We start from the raw sequence: 21,231 nt of genomic DNA, 5'->3' as shown, positions 1-21,231 counted from the left end.
AATGTGCTCACTCATCTTCACCTTTTGAATTCCCTTTAATCTTTGCTTTCTCTTTGCCGTACAAAGTTCTTAAGGAATTTGGCATATCTTGGAATTTGCTTCAAAGCATCTAAGAGAGGGATGTTTACTTCACACTTCTTGAAAACCTCATAGATGTCCTTGTCAGCTTCATGGTTTTTCCTTTCCTTTAATGCCTTTGGAAAAGGTGGAACCACTTCATATTGTGGTAAAGGTGCAGTTGTAACATTCTTCTCTTCTTGTGACAGGGGTGCTTGATCTTTTGAAGATGAAGGTTCATGCACAACAGTTTCTTCTTGGAGTTCTTTATCTCTTGCTATGGTTCTCTCATTACCTTGCAAATCTATTCCACTTCTAAGAGTCATCGCACTAGCATTCATCCTTGAATTTGGTTCTGTTTGTGATGGAAACTTTTCTGAATCTCTAGCCTCTAATTTGCTAACTGCTCCTGAGATTTGACCCATTTTGACCCAAATGGTAAGCACCAACTATAACAAAAGGCGAGTGATAGCAATTCTTAAATTTTTTCACAAAATAGCACTAAACACTTAGAAAATTAACTACAGTAACATTATGGATGTATAAACGTTTAAATTCTGTCAAGTTTGGTAAAAGTCATAATTACCCCTAATAATTCCCAACTTCCCTGCTCTTTTTTTGGTATTTAATAAAGATTATCTTCTTCATTTTGAATTCCATCCAAATTTCTTATCGCTTTCATCTTCTCTTACAACCAAAATCTCTGTGAATTGACGTGTGCGTTTTCATCATCTTCATCACCATCTCTTTCTCGTTGTTTTAGTGTTTATCATCTTCATCAATTGTAATCTCAGCCATTTGTCATCAGGTATGTTTTCTTCTCTCTGTTTCGTTTGATTATTTGTTTTTTTTTGTTTGCAAAATTAGGGTTTGCATATGCACAATAGAATGTATTCGTATTTTGTCTGCATAATTAGGGTTTGACCATTTATTTTTGAATGCAAAATTAGGGTTTGCATAGCTACAATAACAATTTGGTTTTTTTTATAGAATGGAGGAACGAGTGGTCCTAAGGTTTAAATGGAACGATATTGAACAAGATTTAACTATTTATCATAAAGATAGAGAGACCCTTTAGACTTGATTTTGGATTGGGAAAGTGATTGCATTAAAGCAGGGAAGGAAATGCCTTTACAGCCTTAATTTTATTATATGTTTAACAATGAGGTTCAATAACTGGATTGGGATGATGACTTGTTTAAGATGTTTGCAAATTTTTCTACTGAGGAAATGATAGTAGTTTGTATTGTAGAGGTTGAAGAGGAAACAAACTGGATGAACTCTGTTAGGAGTCTTAAGAAGTTGCAGGAGTCAATTAATCCACAGCCCCTCAATGGGTTAGCACTCGAATTTGAAACCCTAACTTCCAAAATCCGTGCTTGTTGGCCGTTGCTATACCTACATCTAACAACATTAATCTCTTTGTTGTCCATGTTTGTCGCCATTATTGGAGGTCTTGAAGAAATTCTTGAGTGTATGGAATATGAGGACATGGTTTAAGGTTGAAGAGGAAGAAAAACAGTAATGGAGAAGGAAGAACACGTTGAATGGAAGAGGAATAAGGTTCTGACTTTTAATGAAATGAAACTGGGGTAAAATGGTCATTTCCATGAAAATTAAACGTTTTTACCCCCATAATGTTACTGTAGTTAATTTTCCAAGAGTTGAGTGTCATTTTGTGGAAAAAATTTTAAGAATTGCTACCACTTGCCTTTTGCCATAGTTGGTGCTAACCATATAGAATATCCCTAAATTTTAATATTTATATACTTGTGTTCTTAATGTGCCAATAATCAAGTTTAAGTTTTTTTTTTTTAAAAAAAAAAATTTCTCACTTTTTCAATCTTCTTTTGTTGTGTTGCTATCGATTGATTTGAATGTTTTTATTATATTGTTGATTGAATTGTAAATTGGCTAGTGATTGCATTGATTTTGGCTTATTTATGATGATTGAAGGTGCATCTAGTCGATTGATTATATTATTTATTATTATGTCGTTTTTGTTGCATTGATTGATTGAATTTCTCTTTTTCGCTATCTTCTTTTTTCTTATTGCAGGTGTAGTTGTTGTAGGGCTGACAAAGTTTACCTGAAACTTCTACCTTCTGGTCACGGTATGTGCTGATAAGGTGACAGGTAGGAGGTGGTTGTTTGGTAGAGGGGTTGCTTGATGGTGGTGGATGGAGTAATGTAGGAGATGATTGCTTGGTAAAGGAGTTGGGCATTTAGTTTTTTTTTTTTTTTTGTTTCAAGTTTTATAAAGTTAAACAACTTTGACTTTTTGGGTCTTTCATTGCATATAGGAATAAAAAAGTTAGATCTTTTTAGAATAAACGTAAAATTAGACATTTATTTGCAGACGAATTAAAGGTTGACTTTTTAAAATCAAGTCAAAAGAGAATAAGTTAGATGAGATTAAAATAAAGGAATTTTTTATATGGTAGCATCGAACTTTCATGAAATGTTAGTAATAGTACTTTTGAAGATTTTTTCACATGGTAACATCCAGTTTATGCCTTATCTAACTGCCATAGCATTTTATGTTAAATTCTTATCAAGTTCCATCTAATTCACCATTTTGACAATTCTACCCGTATTAAGTATTGGTTGTTGTCTTTATAATTTTCCCGAAACCATTTTTATGTCTCAAATGTTTAATTCATCGTTTAATTCATCAACACTCTCAAATGTTGTAACGATGTTTTCATTCACATTGTTGTCTTTATAATTTACCCTAGTTAAGTACATATGTATTTAGGAATGCAAACGGTTCGGTTTGGTCTGGTCTGACATCTGAAAATTTTCCAGATTAAATTGGACCGTTTAAAATCACCAGACTGGACCGGACCAAACCGTTCTACAACGTCTGGTCAGGTCTATGGTTTTTTATTTTTATATTTTTCACAAATTAATATATGTGTTTATACATATATTTTCGTAACCACAATCACAAAATATAACTAAATCTCAAAATACCTAGATAGCAACATATTTTTTTCAAAAAATTATGATTTTTGGTCATAGTATGGTTTGATCTGGTCTGATGTGAAAATAAAAAACTGGGACCAAAACGTAAACCGTTATTTTTTTTGAAAAACCAGATCATAACGTTTAGACCGTAGATCAGACCACATATTAAAATTACAGTTTGGTTCGATTTGGTTTGCGGTTTAGACCAAACTTTGTTCAACCCCATATGTATAAGTGCTTCAGATGCACATTTTGAGCTTTATAATCCTAGATTCCTAGTTAAGTACATTATTATGGCTTATGTAATAGTGCTTAAGGCACCTTTTGTCAAAAATGTCAACAACTTGAATGAAAACAAAATTGTTACGGCATTTAAGAGTGTTGATGAATTAAATATAAATTAAACGTCAAACTGGTGAATTAAACATTTGAGAGCATAAAAATGATTTAGAGCAAATTATAAAGACAACAACCAACAATTAGTAGGGGTAGAAACGTCAAAATGATGAATTAGACAGAAATTGACCACAATTTAATTGAAAATGCTACAATAATTAGATAAGATATAAAGTGAATATTATTATAAAATTTTACAATAATATTATCACTGTCATTTTATGAAAGTTTGTGGTACAATGTCGAATTTCCGTGAAATGAATAAAGTGAAACAAATGAACATTCGAAAAAAATGTAAGAGTGGAAATCGGGTGAGGAAAACTAAAATCCGAAGTGTCTTGATTAATGGGGATTGAGTACAGTGACTGTAGTATTTTTGAGCTAAAATTTTGACGCCATTGTAATTGAAGAGAAACCAGAGAATCCCCAACAGTTCTTCCCAAACACAAAAAAAGTAGATTATCTGATTGCTCATTATAGAAAAGCAGCTAAAAGCCATGTCAAAGATCCCAATTTTCTTGCTAATTATCATAGTATCATATTTTATAGTTATCATTTCAACTATTTATTGGGTTCTTCCTCTCCTTTCTTCCTCTAATTCTCCCCTAGATCATCACTATAATGTTGGAGATCAAGTCCCTCTTTTTGTCAACAAAATTGGTCCCTTGAATAATCCTAGGTAACCCTCAAATTTCCCATTTTCTTCCGTTCAATTTAATTGTTATTCACTTATTATATGCTTTTTTATTTCATTTCTTTTTATTGTTTATGCATTTCTTTGAAGCATGTTGCATAATCAACTCTAGATTGCCTTATTGAGACTTTCAGTTGATTTGGGTTTTGAAAGTTTTTGCCTTGAGTTTCGTAGTTAAATGGGCATACTAATCTATCAATGTCTTCTTTTGCTTTGAGTTTCTTGGTTAAATGGGCATACATATCTATCACTGTTTTAATTATAGATAATTTTTTTTCAGATATTCAATATTTGTATGGGCATCCAGTATTTGTAAAGTGGCAGAATGCTGCAACTAACATTTTTGTTTTTGGGTGTATAGAAAGCCTATTTGAGGGACATTTTAAGTGGGACTTGGACATGAGACTTAGATATAGAAAATCCCTTAGTTGTTAGAGGGATATAGACATGAGACTTCATAATTTGAGAGAGAAAGTCTCACCATACATGTCCTGAGGAGCAGCGGCGGAGCAAAAATTGATAAACTTTTTGAAGGCCCGTGTAATTTCAAAAATTCTAGTACGATTCTAATAACTTTGTATCTTTAAATACTTAGCATATACGTCATAATTGTTTTAAGTCCCCTTTATTTTTGGGGTCCCGTACGGTCGAACATGTTGAATGAAATAATTGCTTGATTAGAGTCTAAGTTCAAAACTTAAGCTCTAATGTCACCAAGATCGCAAAGGATTGAAGCACCTCGATGAACGAATATAATTTCAATGAATTGACAATGTTTAAAGGAAATAAAATAATGCAAAAGAACACAAAGATTTAAGGAGGTTCTCTCAATGATGGCTACGTCCTCTGTGGTGTGTAGCTTCCTGTTTATATTATAATGGAGAATTACAACTCTTACAATGAAGTATTACAAATGATGTAAGAGAATGCAAAGGCTATGTGTTTAGGCTTGGGCTTTGTGTTTGATGTGTTTGGATGTACATGAGAGCTCTCTATTTATAGTGCTAATTACATTCAATGAGTATTCAGTCTTAATACTAGGATTAATAACATATTAATCATCTTTAGAACGTAAACAGTCGAAGAAACAGGATCCTATGCCACTGATCAGCACTGCTCGTTTGAGCCATACAGGCGCTCGTTCGAGCAGCTTCCCAACTGCAGCCTCTAACCTTCTGCCTGATGCTCGTTCGTTCAAGCACAGCCTAGTCTGATGCTTCTGACTTCTTCTCAACCATGTGCTCGTTCAAGGCACTTAGGATTCTAGACATGCCTTGTTCGAGCACTTAATATAGCAGCAAATTAACTGACGTTTTTATTCATAAATCCATCATTCATCAACCATATTAAGTCACACTTTATTACCTTCACAACTTCATGAATTAATCTATGCACTTAAACTCCATCATCAATCACACACAATAAGTTACTCACTTAAACAAACGATTAACATTCTCATAAGATTCCAACCCATGAATGCACATATCAATTTGGTGCACTCAAGTCACCATTAATCTTAACATTGAACATGCACAAAATCTCCCTTGCTGAGGAGGGGGAGTACATAGATAGTAATGCTTGAGTAGCCAGGTCTCATGTCCCAAATCTCCCAAATAAACACCCAGTGTTGAGATGTAGATGGGATATTATTCTTATTCCCTAGTCTTGAGTAGAAATACCTAGGTGGTATCTGCAACATTTCGAATTGTTTTTGCAAAATCTTCTACCTGTGGCATTGGGGTAACGGAATATTACCTTCATTCAACCCTTCTAAACTCCTGCTAGGGGTGAGCCACTAATGTCAATAGGGTAATAGAAAGCTGTTGTTTCTTCTCATGCAAGTGGTATTCTTTCTGACTTGGTAAAAATTTTCATTTGATTTTGTTGTTTTTGGTGTTTATATCCTTTACTTCCCCCATATCTAACATTATATTTTAGGGTAAACATAGTTTAGTTCTGCACTTGTGCTGTGGGTATTTCTGCAAGTATGTGAGGAAATTTGATATTGTTTTTTTATCCTTGCAGTGAGATATATGAATACTTTGACCTGCCATTCTGCCGTCCAGGTTGGTTAATTGTTTTTCAATTAAAGCATTTTCAATCAAAATATTTGTAGAATATTGGATCCTTATTATTTAGCAAACAAATTTGCCATTTTTTTCCGTTTATAATCATGTTCTTGCAGAGTGCATAAAAAATAGAAAACTCATTTCTAGTTTACAGATGCGCACCCCTACTGTTTTGAGCATACTTTAGCGGAAGTTCACATTGGCTTGTTGCTTCTCTCCATCTCTTGTTCCCCAGTGATATTGGAAACTATGAATCTCACCTAGGCTTCCTTCTAGGGTGTGCAAGGATGGAGTTTTGAGAAGAGACGATAATATAATTGTTTAGGTTAATTGAAGCAATATGTTCTTTGTAATTAGCAAATAGTGTATTGTTTTGAAGATTGTAGAGTACTGAAATAAGGAGACTTTGTGAAATTATTTTAGTGATAATAAGTTGCCAAGATCACACTTTTATGCTGTCCAATTCAACAAAAAAAATTTGTGAGTTCATACCTATGCTTTTAGACATCTAAAGTAGCTCTGCTAGATGGCTCACTTTTTTCTCTCCTGTGGTGTTGACCAACCAAACATGGTGCTGCATTATTTTGGATCCTGCACCAAAAAATGACTCTTTTTCCAACTATTTCTACTAGTTTAAGTGAATTCTGTAATATGTTTGGCTACGTTACGACTGCTTGTTCTGTAAGACTGTAACATGAACTAAGGGCATATAGTCTTATTGGTCTTGTAAGCTTATCTATTCATTGATTGGCATTGTGTAAATAAGCCTTTGTAAGAATTTCAAGGAAGCTAAACTGAATTTGGCTGTTCATGTCTTGTTTGCAGATCCTATGGTCAGAAGGAAGGAGTCATTGGGGGAGGTTCTAAGCGGTGATCGTTTGACGAACAGTCGATATGAGATGAAGTTCCAGGAGATGAAAGTGGTGGAAATATTGTGCGCTAAAACACTTAATAAAGAGGAAGTTGTAAAATTTCGTGACGCAATTCAAAGAGACTTTTACTTTCAGATGTACTATGACGACCTCCCACTTTGGGGATACATTGGGAAAGTTGAAAAGGCGAGCCTAAGTCTCGATGTGAAAGGGCCGAGGTTTTATCTTTTCACTCATGTTCAGTTTGATGTCTTATATAATGGCAATCATGTTATAGAAGTGCTTGCTTTCAGTGACCCCAATCATGTTGTCGACATAACAGAGGATGCTGAAATTGATGTGAAGTTTACTTACTCTGCAAAATGGAACAAAACATCTATTCCATTTGCAAACAGAATGAGAAGATATTCAAAGGCTTCTTTCCTGCCCCCAATTCAGCAGCTTCACTGGTTTTCAATCATTAATTCAGTCGTTATCATATTACTTTCGATGGGATTACTTGCTATGCTATATTGGTGGAATATCCAGAGTGATTTGAAGAAGTAATCTATCATTTGCTGTTGTTACATGTGCTATTTGTTCAAGTCTTGCGTTTCCAGGCTGAATTCTGGTTCTCCTCGGTGAATTGTTGATCATTTTTTATTCTAGGTATTTTAATGGAGATGAAGACGATAGAGAGATTGGATGGGCATGCATTGATGGTGATGTTAACAGATGCCCCAAATTACTGCCTCTCTTTTGTGCCGTACTTGGATGTGGCACTCAACTTCTTCTTATGTAAGGAAACTTGGAAATTGCTGATACATGTTGCTTGCATAATAGCTCTTAAAATTATTCAATTTCAACTTAGCCCATGTCTAATACCCCCTCAAAATCCATTTTTTTAGGGTAATGATATTTGCAGCCGACTGTACTTAAAAATTAACAAATTCTATTTATTATCAATAATTTTTGCTTTTTAAGAGAAACTAGCATAGAAATTGGGAGCAATTAATATATTTTATAGTTATTTAAAATTCCCAATAGAATTAATGATAAAATAATAAAATATGATTAAAATATTATGTTTTCAAAGCAAAAATAATATTAACATTAAAAAAATACAAGATTCTTTCTTATATACAGGGTTGTATATATCATTTCCCTTTTTTTATCTTCATGTTTCCTAAGGGGAATAACAACATGCCTCTATCTGTTAGACTTTGGAATTCCTTGTCAATGGGTTTTATCTGCTTGAAATTTTGAGACTCCTATACTTCCAAATGAAATGGTGTAAATTGTGTGATACTTCCTTTGTCCCAATGAATTTGGAATAGCATGAAATGACACAATTATTAAGAAATGATAGGGACATTTGAATTGTATGGGTGGTATTAAAAGAAAGATAAAATGTATGAATGATAATTAAAAAATGGTGGGGATATTTCCCTAAAAAGGAAATGTTGCAAACTTGAAGGAACATACGACATTAGAAAGTGTTGCAAATTCATGGAAACTAAGGGACTATTCAGCAGGAATGGCTCGAGCTATTTTGGTTGCAAGTTGCAACACTGTATGAGAAGGTGTCATTGGCTTTTGGTTTCCTTTTTACAATAACCGTGAACCAGTTTTCTCTTGCATAAAGTGAAGATTTGTGCTTCCTAGGGGAAACTATTTTTGAAATTAGTCTTTTTTATGTTGACCTATCCGTAGTTAAAGTGCAATTTGGTTGGTCTACCCCTCATAATGTTTATGTATCTCATCAAATGTTTTAATGAGACATCGTCTTTCCTCTTTTCTAATTACATTCTTCCCTCAACCTCCCAATCCATTGGATATTTCAGTTGAAAATGACATCTGGTATCATTTGACCACCGTTTCTGAACTGTGCTACTCTATTTGTTTGGCCAATTCCAATTTCTGAGCTTAGATACCTAATAGCTTGTCACTTGCCTCTATAAGAAGATATCTTGAACTTTACTTTAGGGGCTGTTTGGTATTTACTTATGTTTCTTGGTGGTAATGGATTCTAATTTCTATCTTTGTTACCTGTATTAACTAAGCAGTAACAATGACCTCTTTTTGATGGTCTCCCTTTCTTCTTTTCTTCTTTTAATGGTGGTTGCTGAAGAAGTGTCAGGTGGGAGATGATGAAACTCATATCTGAGGGATTTAAGTTGTAAAGGAAACCGACAAAATGGAATCAACTTCATCCTGTTGATATAAGTCCTCTCTTTTTTCTCTTACGGCTACTCCTCTTTAGACCAAACAACTAATAATAATAACACTTAATATTACCCTTACTCTTCTTTATATATTCCCTTTCCATTTCATCTCCACTTATCAAACCAAGCATCTCCTTAACCTGCACATGATGTGGTCTGCAATACACTTGCTGTTTCTTACCTAAATTTGAACTTTTTCAGGGTTTGTTGCTTGTTTGTATTGACATCTCTTGGTCTTCTAGAGCCTTATACTCATGGGACATTGTGGACAGCCTCTGTTGTGATATACACTATAACTTCCGCTGTTGCTGGATACACTGCAGCTTCATATCACTGCCAATTTTCTGAAACTGGATGGGTAAGCAAAATAATTCTTTCAGCTTTGTATCTTGAACAAATTTGTTTGCGTCTCTTTTTTTCATGTCCTCTTATTTTAGGGATGTTTATGGGTTGAGTTTGGGCCATGTCTAATCAGACCCAGATCCAGAGCCCTTAAGTTTTGGTGGACTCAAACCCTGACTCACACTCTTAGGCTCTAATAAATTTAGACCCAAACTGCCGAGTCTGACAGGTCTAGGGTTCTAAATGGGTCTTAATTTAATTATTCATACTTTATCTTTTCTTTTACATTTTGATTTCTCATTAGTATAAAATAGGTCTATTGGTGGTGTATAAGTCTAAATTGAGTCTAAATAAATATGAAATAAGTTTTAAAATTAACTTTAGGTTGTGAAATGGGTCGGTTTTAGAATGGATCTTGCGAGTCTAGAACAGGTTTGGGTCTTAAACGAGTCCAAAGAGCGTGTTTGGGTCGAAAGACCCTAGATCTAGACCCATATCCATTGTTTAGGCTCGAGCTCAGACTCGTACCCAGATGTGTTGGGTCCCAAAAACTTGAACCCAAACCCTAAAAATCAAGGATGGGTCGGGGGCGGGTCCATTAGGGTCTTGGTACCATGATCATTCCTAGCTAGTCCAATGAGGTCCTGAACCCCCATATCTTATCTTTATTTTATGCTTTCTATGAACATGCATATGACACCAAATGTTTGGTGCAGCAATGTATTACCACATTTATCGTTACTAATAGCATTGGTTCATGAAATGTTGTATTCGATTCAATCATACAGGAAAGGAGTGTTCTTATGGCTGGGCTTCTTTTTATCGGTCCATCGGTACTAGTTCTATTCGTGGTTAATACAGTGGCTGTATCATATGGGTCTACAGCTGCCGTTCCTTTAGGCACCATTGTTGTGATGTTATTGATTCATATTTTTATTACAACTCCACTCCTTGTGCTAGGAGGAACTGTTGGATGCTATTATAGCTCTAGACATTTTGTGCCTTCTACCAAGAGATACGTTCGAAAAATTCTTCCATTAATCTGGTACATGAAAATTGAGATTCAAATGTTTCTTGGTGGTCTCTTACCATTCAGTGCGGTTCTCGTGGAGTTGCATCTGTTCTATGCAAGCACATGGAGCTACAAATTATTTACACAGCCTAGTATTCTGTTCATCAACTTCTCAATGCTTGTCTGTCTTACTGTTATTCTGAGTGTGGGTTTGACATACATTCAGCTCTCCATGGAAGATCCTGAGTGGTGGTGGAGGTACACTTTTTACTCTTTAGTTTCCGTGTACTTTAACTTGATCGGGATTAGTGTAATATGATTCGCTTTTGGAATTCGATATTCGCTCGAAATGGCCTAAAAATAGCCGAAAGCCGACCGTAATAGGCTTTTTACAATTTGTGATTCGTCTGGAGATTAGTAAATCATGTGATGCTAACCTGAGATGAAAAATCGACCATAATAGGCTTAAATTTGTCCAAGAGCGGCCCAAAACCGATCATATTTCGCTTTTTCAATTCGCGAGGAGATTAGCGAATCATGTGAGACTAACATGAACCGAACAAAGAATTGAAATAAAAAAATTATGATTTTATTGACAACAAAAATTCAGATCGAACAATTTTCCTTCAGACAAAAAATGAGAATAAATTGTTTTTCCCAAGTAGTCTTATATCAACATTTTAATTTCTCCCGTTTCTTTGAGTTTCTGGTAACCATTTCTAGTGTTCATACTAACGATATCTCCTCATTTATGCAGATCGATATTACGTGGTGGATCAACCGCTATTTTCATGTTTGTCTATTGTATTTACTTCTATGCGAGGTCAAATTTGAGCGGCCTAATGCAGTTGTGCTACTTCCTTGGCTATAATGCTTGCATTTTTTACGCCTGCTTTCTAATGCTTGGTGCAATTGCTTTCCGTTCTTCTTCAATGTTCGTTTACTACATGTGCCATGGTGTTAAGAGCGAGTGAATATGATTCCGTTTGATTATTTCCCTGACTTTCCGCTCTTTTATTCCATTAAAACATGATATAAAAACCCGAAGATAGAGATCTCTTATCTTGCTTGCGTTCCATTGAAGATAAGCCAGAAGCTATGTGGAAATTGAAAGAATGGAAGACGCGTTTCTTTCGGATAAAGACGCAAGGCCTTGATGATGAAAATTCCAAGGTTTGTTTTAAGAATAAGCCTGATTTCTAAAATTAGTGTAAATAACTTACATGACAGCATGAGCCATTTGGCTGTTGTTGTGTGTTTGATGGCTTTAAGTAGTTGCTTTTAGCTTATACTTGATTCAAGAAAAGTGAAGTATTGATATACTTAAGTTATGATGTTATATAAACTAGACTTTTCTCTTCATGTAATTGTCATGTAAGATTTTTAGTGTTTGTTTCAGATTATAATAGAATGTAGTAAGAATAGCTCATCAAAGTATGTGCATTTCTTATTTATATGATGTTGAAGGAAAAACATAATTTTCTACTAAGTAAAATTGATACATCCAACTCTGTAAACTCTATCTAAGTAGGAGTCTATGTGAGACTCACTTAATGGCAATCAAATATGTATATGTTGACTATTATTAAAATCACCTCGAATGCAAAACAACTTATTGTTTTGAGTTGAAAATCACCCTTTTAAGGAAAATGATGTTGGATCATAATCTAACGTTGGGCTCATATATGAATATACAGAAAATTTGAGAAAAATAAGATTATTTAACAACTTAATTCCCAAAATAAGCTTCGGAAAAACTTATTTCCCAAAATAAGCTTCCGTACATCCAAGTCTAGCCTCGGGTAAAATCGCTGTTACTAGCAGCGAAAGAGGAAAAAAAAAATTAAAAAGCCAAAGTCACTGTTACTAACAGCGACTTTGCCCTTAATTTTTTTTAAAATTTTTTTATGAACTAAAGTAGCCGTTGTTAATTAGAAAAATAGCCGTTAGGAACTTGAAAATAGCCGTTGTAATTAGGGATGGTCATGGGTCCAGGACCCTGTAGGACCCGCCCCCGACCCGCCCCTTTTATAAGGGTCTGGGTCTTAATTTTTGAGACCCGTCGGATCCGGGTCCGGGTCTGGATCCAAATTTTTTTGACGGATCCAGGTCCGGGTCCTATGTGAAGACCTGGACTCGGACCCTAAACTTTTAAATTTTAAATTTTATATTTTTGAATTCTGAATTCTGAATTTCTGATATTAGGCGTGGGACTGGGACTCTGGGAGTGGGCCATTCTCATTCTCAAAAATCCATTACATTCTCGAAAACCCTAGTTTTTCTTTCTAGTTTCTCTTCTCGACTTCTCCTCTAACCTCGTCTTCTGGCTCTAGTCCTCCGCCTCTGCGACATCACCATCGCCATAGCCATCGCCTCGAAAACTCCAGGTATTCCATTTCTCACTCTCTCTCTTTGGAGTAGGTATCTATTCTAAAACTTCCTGCTTTGTTTCTTCAATTGAAGTATTTCATTTTTACCTTATTCAGCTCCTCAATGCCGTCTGATTTCTCTTTCGTTTGTTTTTATTTTTACTGAATTTTTTTGGATTTTCGTCTTTCCCAATTTAGTTATTTATTTATTTATTATTTATTTATTTATTATTTATTTATTTTTATTTTTTTTGCATATTTGGTGCAATCATAATTTCTCTTCCTATCTCCAAAAAATTACTGAAATTGCTGTTGTATTTTCTTGAATTGTTTGTGGATTGGTAAGCTATACACATTTTGCTTAAATTTATTTTATTGCAATTTGATTTTTGCATTTTTTACGAGAGACCTAAAGTGCTAGAATGCTCGTGGTTATAGTATTGGTTGTCTGTTCATACCGGTGTACTGAGGCCATGACCTCTTATCAATCAACGGCAAGAATATGGATTCATATGTGTTAACATAGCTCTGGGACGTGTAGCAGGAGTCCACAAAACGCTCGTAGGATAAGTGTCGTTTAATACATACGGCAAGAACATGAGAACAAGGTATGTGATATATGTATGGTTTGTTACAAGTGCATTTCATCTCTCTCATATCTACACTTTGTATTTTACCACCCTTGGCGGATCCTCTATTACCACGTCCAGTCTTAACTTGGAAAAGGCCTCGTCACTTTCATACTAATCTCATCACTTTCATAAATAAATAACCCAATATCACATTTTTCAAAGTATGATAATACTAATCTCTCCACTTCTCTATATTTTTATCTTAAACCCTCTAACCCTTTTTCTCCAAAATACAAATCACGATTGTAGACCATATTGAAAAGTTTCAACAAAATTTTACTTTCATCAATAAAACATTTAGACTAAGTGTAGACATCATCCAAATTGAGTGAATCACTTTAATTTCTTTGTGTTGTTTTATTATCGATTCCTTTTGCAATTTTTCCAAATCAAATAAAAGTTGTAATCATTAATCCTAAATTAGATCATCTTGCAATCTTGCGAACAATACATGTTTTGTAAGTGAATTTTGTGATTTATACCATTATTTTAGTCGAAAATAATTTTAATTATTTTTTATTAAGCAACTTTTCTCTTAAAATAAGAAATAATGATCAAATTTTTTGGTAAAAATAACGATAAAATTTTTCACAAAATCGATTCAAACCTAACACAACCCAAATCAAAATTTAACTCGACTTAATTCCTAAACCCGTTTGATTGACTTTTTTGACATGTATCATATTCATCATAACCGTTAATCCTATCATCATTGTCCACGTATTAATCCATTGCAATCATCATATAAAAAACCAGTGGCCACCCCCCGATTATTCGTCACGGTGCCCCACCCATCATCAACGACTGACCACGCATATTTAATCTTGTTATAATCTTCTCCGCTCCATTGTATACTTTTCAACTCCTTTCTCTCTCTCCTCGTATTTTCTCTCAAATTTCCGATTTCATTATAGGTATTTGTTGAATTTTTGTTAGTAGATGTTTTGTAATTTCGGTGTTTTTTATAATTTGTTTTTTATTTTCTTGATGTTTGTTGTTTAATTTTGAGATTTATTGATTTAAATATTGAATATTGAATTTGTGGTTCAGGTTTTACAGGTTGATTATTTGTTCCTTTTGTGCTTGTTATATGTTGTTTTTTTTTTTGTTGTAGTTGGTTGTTTTACAACCTGCTGTTTCTTTAATTCGTTGTTGTATGTTGTTTGTTTGATTTTGAGAGTAATTGTTTTGAATCTTAAATTTAGTGATTTGGTTTTATAGGTTGAAACTTTCTTCCTTTTGTTGTTGAATTTGTTAGAATCTTTTAATTTGCTGAGGATTATTGTTATTTGATGTTGATTTTGGTGAATTTTTTAGTTATTTGAAGATTTGATATATTTTGTTTATACTTAGCGACAGATCTGTGGTGTGAAATCAATTTGAGTGTTGATTTAGAGATAATACTGTTGTTTGTTCATCGTTGTTTGTTGAAAATTTATATGAATTGAAAATTTATGCTTTGTAATAACTAGTTAGGGTTGTGGTCGCTGGATTCTCACCTAGCACTCGGCCTACCATGTTACGATTGTGTTTAGTTACTGGATCGATTTAGGTTTTGATGCTTGGAATTATGTTTTTTACTTTCTTGTAGTTTTCCCGAATTTTTAAATATTTTGTATATTGAGTTAATGAATCTTCCTTCATTTGTTTTGGGAGCAATTGCACGTTTATATTAACGATTATTATCACGAATTTAGCTAGAGGAAAATGTTTGTTTTTTTATGTGCAATTAATAAGTTTCTTTGCTCTTGCTGGTTGATTTGAATCTAATTGGGCTCATCCCATTGTAAAAATTACTAGTCTTATTTTTTAGGAAGCATAGTTTATGAAGACTTTGCTGTCATGTTTCTTCTTGCCTGTTGATTCATATATTCTTTCTGTTTCCATGGTAATATGTCAATTGTTTTGTCTCAGATTTGTATAGTTTCATTTGATTGGGATGATGTGTATAGTATTTTCTTTGATGTTTTGTTTCTGATTACTATCGATTTTTGTCAATTGTTTTTTTAGTTAAGTGAAAGTAATGAGTCGTCCACAAGAGCCACACAGACCCTTCTTCCCACATGGAAACCCTTTCCGGATGATATTTCCCAAAGGCTCCTACCTTTCCCCTAAATTGCAGGCGCTGTTAAACAACTTTGAGGAAACCTTGGCTGGAAGGCTGAGGAAACTTGTTCCAAAGCACAAAGATGATGTTTTTAGCATTTCATGGATGATATTAGCTGTACAGTTGCTTTCTGAGACACACAATGATATCAAATCTTTGATAACGGACCTTGAGCTTCCAGTAGTTGATTGGGATGACAAATGGATAGATGTCTATTTGGACAATAGTGTGAAGTTGTTGGATATTTGCATCACTCTAAGTTCTGAGCTGTCACGCTTAAGTCAAGGTCAGCTCTTGCTTCGCTGTGTCCTATGTAATTTGGACCAAACCAGATCTAGCGAGACCTTGAAAGCCAAGTCTTCAATTAATAGTTGGAGGCAGCATATTGGAGCGAGGAACCCCAAAATCGAGAATTGCTTCTCAATCATTGATAAGCTGATGGAATCTTTAGAATTGCCAAAGGTTAAGAACTCCGCTAAGGGAAAGACTTTGATGCGTGCTATGTATGGAGTTAGGGTGCAAACTTTGTTTGTCTGCAGTGCATTAATGTCTGCTTTGACAGCTTCTGATAAGAAATTGGTAGACTTTCATGTTGCAGGGACATACCTGTGGGCAGCAGCGTTTAGCGATCTACAGAGATTTGTTTTTGGGGAGATTAGAAATTTAGTCTTGAGTGATAGAAAACATCATCTCGTGAAAGAGTTGGAAGCAGTTGCTACTAGTGTGGGGGAATTGTATCCCATGCTTCAGGAAGGTGTGGAGCCTATTGAAACAGATTCATTGCAGAAGTCTGTTGCCGAATTAAGAAAATGCACAGACAAACTCTCATCCGGATTAGATCTTCTAGCAAAGGAAGTCGATGGATATTTCCAAATATTGTTAAGTGGACGCGATGCATTGCTTTGTAATCTAAGATTGTCGGGCAGTGTCATTGATTCTTCAAAAAAGCACAAGATGGAGGAGCAAACTGTAAGATGAATACTATAATGTTCAAAACCATGTGTATACACAGGTCTAGGTATGGTTTTCTCTATCGCATTGTGTGGAAATGTATGAAATGTTCACTGGCATATTACTATGCTCATCTTGTAACTTATAATATGGTTGTTTTGAATGAGTGCCTTAGATTTATACCTATGTGCTACTACATTATGATGATAATATATAAAAGGGCATTTGCTATTTCGTTGTGTGGAACCTTGCTATCTTGTAAGCATAATATGATAATAATAGAAGTATATAAAAGGGTATTTTTTATCCTGGCCCTTGGATGTAATGTGCTACCAGTATGTGGAAATGCATCGTCTTCATGGAACCGATTTCAGCAATTATGTGTCCAGTGTACCATCTTCACTCTGTTGAGCTGTGCTGAATTCCTGTATCTGAACAAGTTAAACCCTTTCAATTTTGTTTTCCGAAATGCTTAATATTGTTGCTTCTAAATCACGCAGAAGCACGTAAGCGTTCAAAGTGCTTCCAATTTGGTGCAGAAATTCAAGTACTGACTACTGACCAAAGGCGTTTGCTGATGAGTTGATTGGTGGGCTTTTAGATGAGAGCAGTCTTGCCCTACCAATGAAAGGTGTTGGTAATCTTTGATCATTGTTTTCTTTATTAATGCCTTAATGATAGAGAGCATTGCCTGCGTCTTTTGGTTTAGTATGCTGTTGATATTTTAATTGTTTGCATCAATCATTGCACTTCTGCTTCGATCATATGAACTCTTGCAACTGTGTCTAATTGAGAAAGTAGGTCATGACTAAGAGTTAAGGAGTGGAATGTCGGGTACCCGGAATGTTCATTAGTGGGTACCCGGCATTTCAGGTACCTTTTTAAACGGCCCGTGTTCTGGTCCAATTTATCCGGATATCCAAATTTTTGCGTAACCGAATAAGTCGGGTCGGGACATCGGGTACCCGGTTTTGTTGGGCAGAATTTAATTAGCAAAATCAAAAATCTCCATCAACACCAAAAACGAACACTTTACAAGCCACTTTGAAAACACAAGTACATGACCCAACAAAGTCTTCAGTTTTTTTATCAAGGCAATTAGGCAAACCAGTAAACTAGGACTTCCTAAAAGAAGTGTGACATTTTTACAATTGCTGGAGAAGGATTCTACTACTATGGAAGCTGCAGATGTTACCAAACACACTCCTGTAGAAGTCTCAAGATAATCTAAGATGCTGATGTAAAACAATCCTTTCCTCTAAAGGGTTGAAACCTTTTCATTTCCTTCAATTGGTGTATTACTCTTGGAGAGCCCTGTTGCTGTTTCTATACAAGATGGCAAAGGTGGAAAAACTCAGATCAGCAAAAACATTTTAAAAAATAAAACAAAAAAAAGCAAAAAAATCGATAATTAAACCCAAAAGATAAAAAATCGATAAACAAGATGACCGCAGAAGAGGGTGAAAACTGAGAAGATAAAGTCAGAAAATTGAAGAAGTTGGAGTCAGGAAGGGAGTGAACGTGAAGAGAGATTCACAGGAGGCGGCCATACCTATTCCCTAAGAAAATGAAAGTGAAAAACTGACTGCCTTTTAAAAACCCTAGAAACAGATTATTTGTTTCTTTATTAAGCGGGTCACCGGATACCCTCTTAAATTAAACTCAATTGTGGCCCATAACCCGACCTGTAAGTTATTTTTTTTTTTTTTAGAAATTGACCCATCATTTATATTGCGAGTTAGCAGGTCGAGTATTTTGAACAGCCCTACTGATAGGGTTTTATTGATATAGAATTGAGAACGAGAGTAGAAGATGAGAAGAGAGGATCGACATTGGATATGTATGTATAGATGCTTAATAAAACCTTCCATACATATAGATAAAAAAAAAGTTCACAGGGTCTAATAGGAAGAGAAGGGTGCATTTGTATGCCATTGACATTGATGGAGTAGGAAACAATGCTGGCCTCCCCGACCAAAAATGCGATTTTTTTTTCTATTTTTAGCTTTGACTTCCGTTACTAATGTATGATATATGATATATGATATATGATATATGATATATGATATATGATATATGATTTGAAGAGTGAATATGTGTAAAAACAACTATTGCTCTATAACTAGAGTTATACATTTGAAATACAAGGTTACTGGGATTGTATCTTATTATACTTGTAACTTTTATTTTAAATAAACCAATAAATTTATACTATGATGCTATTACTCTTTTTCTATTATATTGTTATAATAATTTAATTTTTTTGTTTATATTTTTTATATCTTAAATTTAATAGTTTATTTTTAGGATGTACTAGGCGATTATGTGAAGTTAAAAACATCCTATTTCAATTTTTCATAGTTTAACTAGTTCTTATATAAAAAAATGTTAGTATATTGGCTATTTTAGTTCAAAATTGTGGCTTCGCTTCTAGTAGGAAAGAATTATTAGTGCTAAATAACTTTTGTTTGTTTAGGACGGAAGGGTAGAGTAAGGATTGGAGATGAGTTCCTTTAAATTATTCCAACTTTGAAAAGATTGAGAGTGTGTTTAGATAGAAGGAAAGGGAGGAAAAGGAAAGGGAGGAATTTAGAGGATAAGAAATCTCTTATTTAAATAATAAAATAGAAGGAAAGAAATTTTGAATGGAGTGATTTGGAAGGATGAGAAATCCCTTATCTTTATTTCCATCCATCCAAACATATACTTAAGGATAATCTTTAAAAAATGTAGTATTTGGGGTTAATATTAAAGGGAAAATATTCGTCAAACTATGAAAATGAAGATAATCAGAGGAGATGTTATTAGAGAGATGATATAATGGACAATGATACGTCAAAATGAAGGAACAAAATAATTATATCATCTTATTTGTGGAAGAAGGGAAATATTTCCCTCTATCTCTATTTATATAACAATTTAATACCTTGACAACTACTGACAGTTATTATATAATCTCAAGGCTCAATCGTCATCTTTTATAATATTGTTTTTACAAAAGTATTAAAAACAAAAGTTTCTCTCTGCATTTGTAAAATTTCTTCAAGTAAACCAGTATTAAAAACAACAATTTCTGTCATCATTTGTAAAACTTCTTCAAGTAAACCACATTATACCACCTCTCGAACTTTTGGCTATCATCAAACTTGCCCATTGTTTATCAAACAACTTTGACTTACTTGCCGACAAAATTTGTCCATTAAATACCATGGTTAATATCATAAAAAAAATTAAACACCATGGCTTGGTTAATATCATGGTAAAACTGGAAAAAGTTGTTTTTAAAAGGTTAATCTTTAGTTGGTCTACTTAAAAGTTTATCTATAGTAATGGTTATTTAGAGTAATATGTTACTCCATCTTATTTAATTATGATGTCACATGTCATGTTCTAATTGGATGTTACAATGCTATTTAAAAACTAAAAAACACAAAAAAAAAAAACAACACTTACCCCTTTATGAACTTCATGTTGGACCTCCTTACAGCTTCTCTCTCGTCAACTTCAACAATCAACACTATGCTACACCTCTATTATCACTATCCTTAAAACACTTATGTACTAGAATTTTCAGTACTTTCAACCATCTAACGAGTCCTATTAGTCTCCAATACAAACCATCCTTGAAAAGGCTCCAGCTATGCACCCCCCAACCACCACTACTAGATCACCACCACTAGAAAAACAATTATTCTTGTTGTGCATTCTAAATACATCATCATCATAACCTTTAAACTCTAAGACGTTTTTCTAGAATTAAACATATTTTGTCCTAAAAGAAAATGGATATAGATTAAGAAACTTATTGGTGTAATTATGGGTTGCTCTTGTTGTTTTTTGAAGAAGTCATAGGAAATGATGTATCATAGAGTTTGATGCCATAATTTATAATTAAAATATCAAAATAATCATTTTTATTTTGAATTTTAGCTCAATTAATGACTAATTGGTATTCAATTGAGCTAAAAGTTAAGTAACAGTTAAAAATTACAAAAATGGATAATTTTTTGTTAGTCTAAATTGATGGATATATTTGTGATATATAATTGTGGGTATTGTAATGGTACTAGAGAGACCCTCGCAAAGTCAAAACATTGGTGCAAGTCCTGTGCTAATGAGGTGGTAGTTAGGTGGTAATAGTTTGGTAGAGAGGCTGGATGGACAGGTGGTGGTGGTGAATGGTGTAGAGTAGGTGGTGGTTGTTTGGTAGAAGGGTTGGGTAGTTAGGATTTTTTTGTGTTATTTAAATTTGAAAAAGTCCAACACATCATAAGTAATCTGTATAAAAGGTTATAAGTTAGTTGGCTACTTTGTTGCAAATAAGAGTAAAATGTTGGAACTTTATGGAATAAAAGTAAGCTTAACCCTTTATCTGCAGGTGGACTAAAGATTGACCCTTTAAAAGCAATTTTTCCAAAAAACTATTTCAAAGAAGTTGAATTGTTTCCTTTTAAAAAAGGAAAAATTTACCGTGAATAATACAACCTTCTGTTAATCTCTCTACAATAATACCAACTATAAAATTAGATGAATAATATCAATTTAAAAGGGTGTTT

At 34.0% G+C, this 21,231-nt stretch overlaps 2 protein-coding genes across 12 annotated transcripts; both read left to right on the top strand.

Moving 5' to 3' along the window:
- The first annotated feature begins 701 nt into the window (after positions 1-701).
- Positions 702-12,280, top strand: LOC130826416 (transmembrane 9 superfamily member 5-like). 11 transcript variants are annotated; one of them, XM_057691988.1, is made up of 10 exons: positions 702-865; positions 1,310-1,394; positions 1,520-1,620; positions 2,116-4,102; positions 6,143-6,183; positions 7,012-7,600; positions 7,707-7,835; positions 9,464-9,620; positions 10,393-10,874; positions 11,374-12,280. In XM_057691988.1, the coding sequence occupies exons 4-10, from the start codon at positions 3,921-3,923 to the stop codon at positions 11,588-11,590; spliced, it is 1,797 nt and encodes a 598-aa protein (XP_057547971.1). In that variant the 5' UTR covers positions 702-865; positions 1,310-1,394; positions 1,520-1,620; positions 2,116-3,920; the 3' UTR covers positions 11,591-12,280. The 11 variants fall into 11 exon arrangements, with proteins under 11 accessions (XP_057547971.1, XP_057547973.1, XP_057547975.1 ...); XM_057691990.1 differs by having other exon boundaries at positions 1,511-1,620; XM_057691992.1 differs by having other exon boundaries at positions 2,116-2,265; positions 11,374-12,270.
- A 2,096-nt stretch (positions 12,281-14,376) lies between these two features.
- On the top strand, positions 14,377-16,906 carry LOC130827544 (protein BPS1, chloroplastic-like). Its single transcript, XM_057693282.1, has 2 exons — positions 14,377-14,531; positions 15,628-16,906. The coding sequence occupies exon 2, from the start codon at positions 15,641-15,643 to the stop codon at positions 16,700-16,702; it is 1,062 nt and encodes a 353-aa protein (XP_057549265.1). The 5' UTR covers positions 14,377-14,531; positions 15,628-15,640; the 3' UTR covers positions 16,703-16,906.
- Positions 16,907-21,231: the final 4,325 nt, after the last annotated feature.

Source organism: Amaranthus tricolor, chromosome 11 (genome assembly GCF_026212465.1).
Source record: "Amaranthus tricolor cultivar Red isolate AtriRed21 chromosome 11, ASM2621246v1, whole genome shotgun sequence".
NCBI classification, from domain to species: domain Eukaryota; kingdom Viridiplantae; phylum Streptophyta; class Magnoliopsida; order Caryophyllales; family Amaranthaceae; genus Amaranthus; species Amaranthus tricolor.
Note: the sequence above shows the minus strand (reverse complement) of the source record. Positions and strands in the feature narration are given on the sequence as shown.

Coding starts and splice junctions, on each gene's coding strand:
- LOC130827544 (XM_057693282.1), top strand. CDS start 15,641: ATGAGTCGTCCACAAGAGCCACACAGACCCTTCTTCCCACATGGAAAC.
- LOC130826416 (XM_057691986.1), top strand. CDS start 3,921: ATGTCAAAGATCCCAATTTTCTTGCTAATTATCATAGTATCATATTTT. Junction 7,836..9,463: donor GGCACTCAACTTCTTCTTAT/GTAAGGAAACTT, acceptor GAACTTTTTCAG/GGTTTGTTGCTTGTTTGTAT. Junction 10,875..11,373: donor GATCCTGAGTGGTGGTGGAG/GTACACTTTTTA, acceptor TCATTTATGCAG/ATCGATATTACGTGGTGGAT.